The sequence below is a fragment of the Prunus dulcis genome, chromosome 8 (genome assembly GCF_902201215.1).
Source record: "Prunus dulcis chromosome 8, ALMONDv2, whole genome shotgun sequence".
Taxonomy (NCBI): Eukaryota; Viridiplantae; Streptophyta; class Magnoliopsida; order Rosales; family Rosaceae; genus Prunus; species Prunus dulcis.
Window position 1 is genome coordinate 59,670 of NC_047657.1, and position 11,710 is coordinate 71,379.

The window sequence follows — 11,710 nt, forward strand, 5'->3', positions numbered from 1 at the left end:
ATTGTGACTTTTAAAAAGTATATAAAAGTTTGGTGATATCCAAAAAGTTAATGACTTTTAAAAAGCTTATTAAATGAATGACTTTTCTATACTTTTAAGGTTAATTGTTAAGAGCAAAAGTCTTGCCAATTTACTAGTGACTTTTATCAACTCTATGAAAGTATTTAACAATTTGTCATCTCTATAAAAGTCACTCACTTAAAAAAAGTCTTTATAAGTATGAATTGAATACACCCCCCTTAATTTTCATCCTATCATAAATGTAAATTTATGGCTTGGCTCCTCACAACAAATGAACGAGCACATCCTTGCTGCAAATGGAATTTTAACACTGTTAAATTTCAACGGAAAAAATAGTTAAAGAAATTCAAAAGAATAAAAATTTAAAGAAATTTGACAAGTATCAAAACTCCATTTGATTTTAAAAAACCAAATTTTTTCCATATTTTATTTTGTTAAATTTCCTACGGACTTTACATTCTTCAACCCGGAAGACAAAATCCACAAATTCATTTATGAATACATCAGGATGGAGTAGGAGAATGAAAACTGAATGGAGTGTTTTTGTGTCGATTAAAAAGTTATATCCGACCAAACCAAACAAAGAAGTAAAAAGGAAGGGCTATCCAAAAGAAGTAGAGAGAAAACATGGAAGGATCGCACGCGGCACATGGAGTCAGAGAGGCAATCGTGGGGTGGTGTTAGTGCGGCTGATGATATTGTTGGGCGAAGGAAGGGGATTTGTAGGTGAACACGTAAAGTACATGTCAAGTTTTTAACAATGCGAACGCAGTCAAACCGTCGAAGTTAGCAAATTAGACTCTGTACAGGAAAAAAAAAAAAAAAAAGAGAGATAGAGAGTGTGGATTGTGGATTGATGGATTTGGAAGTTTTTCAGTTTTGGTCAGTTAAATTTCCTCAATATTTTGTTCCTATAAACACTCCGCACCCACTTTATCTTTTCTTTCTGTGTTGCTTTCGTATGCTTCTTTCTTGGACCTTGGCGCTCTCCTCTCTCCCTCTCTCTTTCTATATCCAAAGTTTCCTCTTTTAGTTCTATTGTTCTCCTCCGTTATTTTACATTTTGGTCATGATTATATAATCTAGCATTGGAAATCCCAATCCTAATCCCAATCTCTTTCCTTGTCTCTCTCAAACTCAAACACAGACTCTCACTCTCTTGTCGATTGATCGAATTGAAATCTCTTGTCCGTTGGTCCTTTGTTTTTATCTTTTTAAAGTATCAAGTATTTTCTTTTGAAATGTCTGGAATGCTCAGATGGAAGAAGGTGAAGCATATAGCAGAGCTCCAGCAGCGGTTCACTCAGGTATCCCCAATCTCGACGCACTTGAACCACCTTCATGTCACGAGCCATCGCCGAAGAGAGTCTCTGATCGGAGTGCAGGAGCGCTACAAGTGGGACCACGGCGGCTCTGGCTCCGGCGGCGATGTTCGCACCCGCAAAATCAGGGCGGAGGCGAATTGCCCCCGCTGCTCCTTCAACCGCATGGATCTCCTCTTCTCCGATCGGCGCTTACCCAACTTATCTCCTCCAGATGATTCCATCACCAGCACCAAGACGACCACCAAGACCACCAAGACCAAGGCTGACGACTCTGAATTTCATCAGTATCAGGCCCTCAATCTCTGCCCCAATTGCAAAACCGCCTACTACTTCCGACCCCACCAGATTGCTCCCCTCCAGGGCACCTTCGTAGAGATTGGGAGACTCACCAACACCACCACCACCTCTTCCAATCGTAACGCCACCAGAACCAACTCCGACAACAAGTCCCATTCCAGAAATACCCAAAATACTAATAATAGTAATGGAGGAGGAGGAGGAGGAGGAGGAGGAGGAGGAGGTGGTGGTGGTGGTGGTGGTGGTGGAGATTCGATGCCTAATATTAACAGTAATGGGCTGAGGGTGTCTTTCTGGGACACTTTGAGGTCATATGCGAATGGGGTGGACCCACCACACAACTGGCCTCCGCCTTCTCCTCCTCCTCCTCCAGGCAATGGGCTGGCCGTGCATACTCCTCCGGGCCCTCCTTTTGCCCCTGGAGTCAATGTCATTCGTGCTTCTGGGCCCCCTGGAGATGCTGGGGGAGACAACAACAATGCCTGGGGCGGTTCCAATTTGGGAAAAGATTTGCCCACGCCCAAGGAAATCTGCAAGGGTCTTGACAAGTTCGTTATTGGCCAACAAAGAGCCAAAAAGGTTCCCTATCTCTTTTTTCCTCTGCATTTTCGTTCAATGCTTTATTCCATGGCCCTTTGAAACTTATTCTGTGGATGATTTTTGCATCTCTGTTGGGCAGGTGCTTTCTGTGGCTGTTTATAACCATTACAAGAGAATATATCATGCCTCCTTGCAGAAAGGGTTGGTTTTCAGCCGACTTTCATTTTTATTTTCAGTTTATTGTCTGACCTCTCACTCTAACTGAACTAAAATTCATGCTCCTAGCTCTTTAATCAGACTTTTTTCCCCTCTGAGTCATAATAATACTTTGTAAGCTGTCAGATGAGGTGGTCCTTTATGTTCTATCGTTTTATGTGTATCTATTTAATAGAACTGAACCAGTGGAGTTGTATACTAGGTCAGGAGGAGAATCAGGAATTCCAAACACAATAGATGATGACGATAAAGTGGAGCTAGAAAAGAGCAATGTGCTCTTGATGGGCCCAACTGGCTCCGGTATGATTTCTTCTGACGCACATGGAGAAAACCTGATGCTCTCCAATTCTTTATGTTCTTAGAGTGAGACTAATCATCTAAATTGATACCGGGCTATCTGGAAGTTGAAGCAAGAAGAAACTTAAGATGTTAACCTGCCCTTCTAACTTTAGTATTGTAATGTAAAATAGGGAAGACGTTGCTTGCAAAAACACTAGCTCGTTTTGTGAATGTGCCATTTGTGATTGCCGATGCAACAACTTTAACACAAGTAAGTTTGTTTTTAAGTTACTTATCTACAACTATTATGAACTCTAAATACTCGAGCATAAAGATTGAATACAATATCTGTCATTTGGGCCAAGGTTAGTTTTGGCATGCTTGGTATCTTTTACTAACTGCAAACTAATTGCAATTGAATTTTGAGAGTCGGCATGTAGTATTGAAATTTACTTTCTCCAGCTTAAATTTAATCATTTACATCCAGCATTCTTTAGGCTGGATATATCTTTATCTATTACTGGGGAACTGAAAGAGGCAAATACTGCTATTTTGCAGGCTGGTTATGTTGGAGAGGATGTTGAATCAATATTGTACAAACTACTGATGGTATGGTGTGCTGTATTTGCATTTATCTGACTTACAGTTCAAGTGACATTCAAATTGTTGCTTCTTATCATTGCAGTAATATGTCTATCTTTTCCCATCTTTCTGGGGAGAATGTGCATGCATTTCTGTGTTTTCTCAACACTTAATCATCTTTGAAATGATATCACTTCTCTTCTTTAGTTGTGATGTGAGAGTGCATGGGTATAGCCTTTTTCCCCGCTTTCCTCCCAACCTTCGCTTGTTAATTGTGTATGGTTGTTCATATGTACTGATGAGAAAGGACAATCCTAAGGACAATGTCTATGACTTCGTGGTTATTTCCATCAAATGAATAGGTCAAATCAAATTTGTATGGGCAATAAAACCTATAAGAGCTTGACAATAATAAGTTCTGGCTTGGATCCTTTATCCACATGACCATGTACTGTTCTGATTTGATTTGGGTGGTCCAGTTATAGTGAATCTTTAAATAGCAATGCAAATTTCAGCTGCGCCAACAACATCTTAGTCGTTGACAAACTTCTGCTAGTTTATGTTGTTCTTGATTTCAAGCTTCAATTAGTCTTTTAACTTTGTGCTTGCACTTTCATTCATATCAGTGAACTCACATAGTTGATCTTGTAAATAGGCAGCTGAATTCAATGTACAAGCAGCTCAACAAGGAATTGTTTACATTGATGAAGTTGACAAGATAACCAAGAAGGTGCTGTATTTTTTTTTTCTTATTTCATTTTTTGATATAATTTGTAGGTATAGTCAGTCTTAGTTTCTTTAGTGTTGGTTTTCAGGCTGAGAGTTTAAACATTAGCAGAGATGTTTCTGGAGAGGGTGTTCAGCAGGCTTTATTGAAAATGCTCGAAGGAACTGTGAGTCAGTTCTACGCTGCAGTGTTGCTCATCAGTTTATTTATTTATATATATATAACCTTTTGAAAATGTTTTCTTCTCTGGATGCACGGAAACAAATCAAATGTTGGCTGTGGCTTTCTCTACTCAGTACTTCACTTTTAGTGTCTTTTAAATTCATAAACAGATGCTAGTCACTTTTTATGCATTTTCAACTTAATACAAAGCAACTCTGACGTAGGAAAACTGGTCACTGGGTGGAAAAAGAGAGAAGCAAACTAGAATAAAAGTTAGAGAAATTGTTAAAATGTCACAAGGACAACGTGAAATAAAATAATAATTAGACCCTAATATTAAAGCCACCAATTAACTATACATTCTTAATTCTAATGTAATAGAACTAACTTAAATAGGCATACTTTCTAAACTTCCTGCTGCACCTAAAATAAATATATTTTCCTTCTTTCCATCTCAATATTTTTTCCTGGCGGGAGAAAACTGGACTTCAAGTTTCGTAATGTTGAAGCATCTTGAAACTTGGAACTTCAATGAACTTATCTTCTAAATGAGAGGAGTAGCAACAATTGCAACAGATCTTCAAAAATGGAACTCTTGTAAAATTCTCTTCTCAGCAACAAATATTAGCCACAAAATTAATTGAAGAGGAATAAAGAAATCAATGCTTTGATTTCTTGAAGGGCTGTCTTTAATAAAAAGTAGCTACAATGTTAGAAATTCCTACAGTCTAGAATTTATATAAACCAGTGTATTCTTCTCATTTCTAATGCAGTACACAAGCTCTTTCCTTCTTTTCTCTTAATTTTCTTCTAACACAGCATGGCCTTGGTTTCCTCAGAATTTCTGGTTCTTCATTATGGGTTTGAAGACAGGATTCTCTTTTAATGGGAGAAAACAAGAGAGAATTCTGGCTCTACGCTTCTGGATTCTCATCTTTCGCGTAGTTGCCGTTCTTCTTCCATAGTTGTTTCCAGTGCCTCTGAGATCTTACTTTTAAAAAAAAAAAAAAAATTATCAATTTTAAGAAATACTTAATTTAGCATTTCCCATTTTATAAGATATAGAATGGGACAAATTGAGACCAATAAAATCACACGAGGGTGGTAGGCTGTAGGTTGTTGGCCTATTCACCAACAGTTTTAAACTTTTGGAGTCCAGTGTATGTCTAACATCCCCCACTGTTTAAAATCTTTGCTTAACCCCTAGCAATACCAGTAGTCACTTTCTTCCCAAATAAATTCCCTGGGAAGTTGGGAGGTTTTCTTTCAAATCTAAAGGTGTTCAACAACATTTCCATGAAGTGGGTACACCTCATATTGAATCGGGAGCAGGATATTGATTAATGTTTCTTCAAATCTGCATTACAGTTTAAGTTTACAGGATGTTTTCAATTTATCAGAGTTGGTTAATGTGCCTTTATACGGAGCTGACTTAAGGCTATCTGTGGAACAAAAATTTGAAGAATCTTTACGTGATATGACATTATGATTAAGGATTGTAAACAGAATACTCAAAAGAAATGAGAAAGTAAATATATATAATGTACATATAAAATATGACAGAGGCCAGAAGAGAAAATGCCCATATGTAATATTTGGGGGTCCTCCCAATTGCATAATTTCGTATTATCTTCCTTGGCATCGCTGTAAGACAAATTTAAGAATTTAATTATTGAAAAAACATCTGAAGTCACAATAATAATAGTTCAGGAGTCTAATCTGGTCCAAATCAAATTTAAGAACTTAATTACAGTGAATCTCCCTTTTAGAGATATTTTATTTTATTGGGATGATCGGTCTTAGAAGCACGGTTTTTTATGAGTCTCTCCTTTACAGTCGCATCACTTGTTATAAACTCACATGCACTAAATTCTTTTTGTGTATCACATTAGATGCACTTCTATTTATAATGAACTTGCATAGCCCCTTAAAATCAGAGCTATAAAACTATCAGCATAGTTTCTTCTGTTAACTGAAGAGTAATATTTTTCTTCTTGTTTAGATAGTGAATGTTCCTGAGAAGGGTGCAAGGAAGCACCCTCGGGGTGATAACATACAGGTATGGTGTTTCTAAATTTCTGATGTATTATCGTACTCGCAAATATGTTCATATCATCTTGATTATCCCACTTTTAGAACCTTAGGTTTTGTTTATTTTATTTAGTATTGAGCATATTCATCTCTTAATATAAAATCCTGATTGACAATGTGTCTAGCTTGAAATATATGTTATATTTGTTTTATGAAAGCAATTTTTTTTTTTTTTAAAGCTGTAGCTGACTTTTTATTTAACTTTTCTTAATTAATAGTTAAGTAAGAAACCTTTAGAAGATGGGCAAAAAAGTCCATCTAAGCACAAACAATCAGAAAGCTTCAGGAGTGGGATCCCACTGTTCTTCGAGGCCTAGTTTATTGCTTTAGAGTGTACATTCATGTTCCAGGGTTTAGTTGATGCCCAAAACATGAGAGCTAACTCTCAAATTATAAGGCTAAGCTTGTGACAGAAAAAAACATAGGAGTCCAAGCCACCCTTGAGCAGATGAAAGTGCCACTCTAGCGGCCAGGGATTCCAGCTGAGAGGGAGAACGGAATGAATCCTGCAGTATTCATTCCGTTCAAGCTGTATCCTATTCGAGCTGAAAAAAAACACAAGGCAGATTGTCTTTCCAAAAGGGAGTCTTACTGACTGAGTCGAGGTAAGTCTCCCTCTTGGAAAGACAATCGGCCTTCATTCATTTAATTTCTTAGTCACATTTTCCAACAAAAAACTCAATGCACACGAATTAGCTCAAATGGGAAGGCCTTAGGAGTTTATAGGTGATCTCTTGTCTCATAACACATTCCCCTAGCCAAGGACTCCATTATCCTTTCCTGCACATTGATGCCCACGGACACCTTTTAGGTATATTTGTTGTCAACCTTGGATTAATCCAAAACGTTATTTCTTGAGAGACTTTGTATGCCTTTTTTAATGCAGTTTTTATTTTTTTTGGGTAATAAAAAAATTCAGATTATAGAGTACCTCTTGGGTCTCTTTGCCCTAGAATCAGTGTTCCAGCCTCGATCGCTATTGCTTTCCTCTCTCTGTCTCTTCTGTTTATTTCTGGAAGTTTATTTTGTACTGTGGTTTTGTACTGCTTCAGCGATCTGATAGCAGCTTAATGTTCTTGTCATACACCATCCTTTGAGGTCATTTTACAGAAGGAAAAATCTGCTATTAAGATTTTCCTTAAAAGGTGCACGGGCAATGGGACAAGGGGTGCTCTGACTTTATTAGCAAAGTATTATAAATTTAGACATATGCATAAATATTCCTATTTTTCGCTTTTATGGTCTCATATTCTTAAAATTCATGTAAATGATCTGCAGATAGATACAAAAGATATTCTTTTTATTTGTGGTGGAGCCTTTATTGATCTTGAAAAAACCATTTCAGAAAGGTAATGCTTATTCATTTTCCCTCGCAGAGTTCATTTACCAAATGTTTCTTTCCCCTCTTCTTCTTTTGTTTCCCCTTCTATCCCTCTCTCTATCAACTTTTTTGTGGAAAAATAAATCTGCTATGAAACTGTATAATTTTGACCAGACGGCAAGATTCTTCTATCGGTTTCGGTGCTCCTGTGCGTGCCAACATGAGAGCTGGTGGTGTGACTGATGCAGTGGTGACATCATCTTTACTTGAATCGGTATGAATCAGGACCTTTTAAAGTGAAAGTCATTGTTCACCATTTTCTTATTTCGTTTATTTCTTTTTTTCTGGAGCAGAAATATATCTGCTTGATACAAAGTAAATTCTTTTTCACATTATCTTTTAGCGTACGCACAATTAACACCACCCCCACCCTCCCAAAAAAAGATTAAAGAATGAAAACTGAAAGAAGCAAATTAAGCCAAAGTAGTTCCTTAAAATGGGTCTGAAAGCTGCTATTTTTGTTTTCCAGGTTGAAAGTTCTGATCTCATTGCATATGGACTCATACCAGAGTTTATTGGACGTTTTCCAATATTAGTTAGTTTAACAGCCTTAACTGAGGACCAACTTGTTCAGGTAACACATAAATGCACTTGTATTTGGAATCAGCGTCCTGCTGGTGCTTGGTCTAGTGTTCCTTCTGTTTAGTTATTTTTGGGCAGGCGGAGCTTGAAATAGGATCCCAAATTTTATGCTGTGCAGAAGTACGTCTTTGAATTGCTTCATAGAACTTTTCTTTTACAGGTCCTCACGAAACCAAAAAATGCTCTTGGCAAGCAGTACAAGAAATTATTTACAATGAATAACGTAAGCATTTTGTTTTATATTCTGGGTTCCCTCCCCCCCTCTCTCTCTCTCTCTCTCTCTCTCTCTCTCTCTCTCTCTCTCAAGCAACTAGAGTTAAGCTTCTGTATGATGAGACCTTGTACCCATTTCAGGTGAAGCTACATTTTGAGGATAAGGCACTGAGACTTATTGCAAAGAAGGCGATGGCTAAGAATACCGGTGCCAGGGGTTTAAGAGCACTTTTGGAAAGCATTCTAACTGAAGCCATGTATGAGGTATGCAAGAATCTATTGCTTAGATAGATGAAAGAAACTTCTAACGTGGAAATGTTTTCTTTATTTATTTTATCAAAAGCACGGAAATGTTTTCAAATACGTAATCTGTTTTGGTGTGCTTATGTCTCAGATTCCAGATGTTAAGACAGGAATTGATAGAATAGATGCTGTAGTGGTTGATGAAGAGTCAGTGGGTTCGGTAAATACCCCTGGATGTGGAGGCAAGCTTGTTCGAGGGGATGGTGCATTGGAAAGATACTTGAATGAAATCAAGTTGAAGCACTCAGCGGTATGATTCCACAAATGATTACTATGCATCTGCCCTTTCTGGTTCTAGGATCCATTACTTATTTCCAATATACCTTCAGGCAATTTGGCTTGTGGGACCCGCCTGTGCAGTTTTTGTGGGGAATCATCAATTTTTCTTTTTCTTTTCTCACGAAAATTGGATGGTTTCATTGCAAAAACGATGACCATGTATTGAACACTGATTGTTTATTTCAAAAAAGGGGGTGTGATCTTTTAATGTTCTTCTTAGAGTTTAAAAGAGAATCATAATCAAATTCAATCAACCTATGCAGGAAAATGTAGAGGCGGCTGAAGGAGAGGCAGAGGGTGAATCAGAACCATCGTCCAGAGCTATGAGCATGTAACACTTACACCACCGTAGTTGTTATAATCTGTAAAATTTATGCCATTCTTATTTGTAAAAATAACATTCATAGCCTGGTGTAATTGCCCCTTATAAAACAGTGTAGCTTCTGTTCACATTAACAGGAAAAGAAGGAAGAAGGCCAAAGTGTAGCATTACTAATTTATTCAAAACATTGTACAAAACTCATGTTGCATTGGATTAATGGGTTTCAGTTTTATACAGATTAGTAGCCTCATCAGTCTTCAGGCTTTTAAAAAGGGGGATTCACTATTATATTTAATATAAGGACTCAAATTATGAAATAAACTTTACATGATCAAATGAACTTTAAAAACACACCCAAAATTTATTTACAAAATAACAAAGAGACTTCGAACTTGTTATAAATTATAAAACTACTGTCGATTTCTTAAAATAAGTTCAACTCTAAAGTCTCATTAAAAAAACTCCAAAATACTTAATAGGGTATTAACGTAATTTAATAATTAAAATTAAAATTTAATATAACCAGCTATCATTTTTTGAGTTTTTTTTGGGTTTGTACAGTCAAGTTCTTTGCAAGATATCAGGAAGCCAAAGGATAAGTTTCCTGAAAGACAAAGGACCAAATAGGAACTACAGAAATGCGATACGTTACATTTGTTGGTATATAATATTTTAATGTGGACATCTAGTTAAATTATTCAAATTGGAATTACTGTAAAAGAGAACACATTGGTTTGATGAAGGGCTGCAGTTATTTATATTATTTAATGGTGACCTAACTGAGGTTTGAGGTTGCTCTCAAAGCAACAAAAATTAAGGTTTGAGGGAGGGAGAGAGATTCACAAATCTTAGGATAAAAACCGAAGATAATTAAGAAATTTGGGATCATTATTTATTATCCTTAAAAGAAACATATAAACTGGATTTAAGAAACGGAACAAAGAAATTATCCAAATATATGGTAATTAACGGACAACCAACAGATAATAAACAAGGCCAGTGTGATGCTAAACCAAAGAGGAAATGAAAACATCTTTTTGGATTTGCACTTGGAAATGAGTTCAAGGGCAGCAAACTGGGTTGGAAGAGCTGGAACTGCACCCTTCTGAGTAGTACAGATTGCTCCACAAGCATTTGAAAAAGACAGACTCTCCTTCAATTTTGTTACATCCTATGTAGTTAATTAAAGTTAAGGTTAGGCCAATTACAATGGCATAGTGGAAGTTGTCCAAGTGGTCATACGGGTCGGTCATCCCATCATATAAAGGGACTTTTGGAGCCTTTGAATCCCCCATCACCCGAGCATTCAGCAGGTCCTGGGTATATGGCAATGGGATCTCCTCCTCGGTGAACTCTGGTCCTCTGGGCATTTTAGATTTCTCGACTTGCCTTAGCCGATCCCACACACTCCTCAACTCGCCAATGACCAAGTCTCTGAGTTTGGAGGTGATGTCGTCGACTTCTTCCTCGGCCTCCTCAAAGGCGACTTTATTTTTTCCCTTACTGAGGTCTTCCACTAGGCGTTTGTTGCTCTCCCACCAGGCCTTCTTCTCCCTCAGCATGTTCCTTGCGTCGGTCGTTCTCCGCCTCAGCATTTCAGCTCCCGTAGACGAGGACAAGGGTCTGTCGGTATCCTTGGTTCTGGTCAGCTTGAGTTCTCGCTATGCTTGTACCTGGTCCGCCAGCTCGGCATGATTTTCTTATAGTATCTCGTTTTGCGCACAGAGGCTACTGCTGAGATTTTGTAAGTCCTTTACGCCTTTCAGGATCCGTCTCATCTTCTCCTCCAGGTTTTCAGGCGATCCGACCTTAGCCTCTCCTTCCTTCTCCTCTAGGCATTTCTCCCAATTACACCCGAGGAGACCTTCTTCCTGAGGTGCTGATTTCTCAGCATGGCTTGGTTTCACTCGTGTCGGTGCTCAGATGGATGAGGGGATGCAGCTTCTGTTTGTAAAGAAGTGTTCCCACAGACGGCGCCAAATGTAAACTTAGTATCCTCCAAGTATAATGAATGGCCTGGATAGGGATCCAGTTTAGGGCCTATACCTCAATCTACATGGGTGAGAAGTACCTCGTAGAAGATCTGCACACTAAGAATAACTATCAGGATTTGAGCGAACTGGGGGTGATCCCAGTTATACTCCTTCTAATGATTAAGTCAGATGTGTTTATTAGGTGAAGAGAAAGGATATAACGTTTACTTAGTGAGAATATTTATTACCTTTGTCCAGAGATAGATGAGAGGTATTTATAGGGGAAGAAGGGGAGATTGGGATATCTTTGAGGGAGAATATATTTTCCTCCCTTCCTACTAGCGGGGCTGAACATACATTTAATGGCATGTCCTAATCACCATGCTATTTGACAAGGGTCAGGTGGTGAAGCAATGG

General features: G+C 38.0%; 1 protein-coding gene across 1 annotated transcript; it reads left to right on the forward strand.

Annotated features, from left to right (window-relative positions):
• Positions 1-859: 859 nt before the first annotated feature.
• Positions 860-9,556, forward strand: LOC117636726 (CLP protease regulatory subunit CLPX3, mitochondrial). Its single transcript, XM_034371378.1, has 15 exons — positions 860-2,222; positions 2,323-2,384; positions 2,602-2,699; positions 2,870-2,949; positions 3,237-3,287; positions 3,916-3,990; positions 4,076-4,153; positions 6,152-6,208; positions 7,519-7,589; positions 7,736-7,835; positions 8,091-8,195; positions 8,364-8,426; positions 8,558-8,680; positions 8,811-8,969; positions 9,262-9,556. The coding sequence occupies exons 1-15, from the start codon at positions 1,263-1,265 to the stop codon at positions 9,331-9,333; spliced, it is 2,154 nt and encodes a 717-aa protein (XP_034227269.1). The 5' UTR covers positions 860-1,262; the 3' UTR covers positions 9,334-9,556.
• The last annotated feature ends 2,154 nt before the right edge of the window (positions 9,557-11,710 follow it).

Excerpts from the sequence above, each read along its gene's own strand:
- LOC117636726 (XM_034371378.1), top strand. The coding sequence starts at position 1,263 with ATGTCTGGAATGCTCAGATGGAAGAAGGTGAAGCATATAGCAGAGCTC. Across the intron at positions 4,154-6,151 it reads TGAAAATGCTCGAAGGAACT|ATAGTGAATGTTCCTGAGAA; the intron begins GTGAGTCAGTTC and ends CTTCTTGTTTAG. Across the intron at positions 7,836-8,090 it reads CATCATCTTTACTTGAATCG|GTTGAAAGTTCTGATCTCAT; the intron begins GTATGAATCAGG and ends TTTGTTTTCCAG.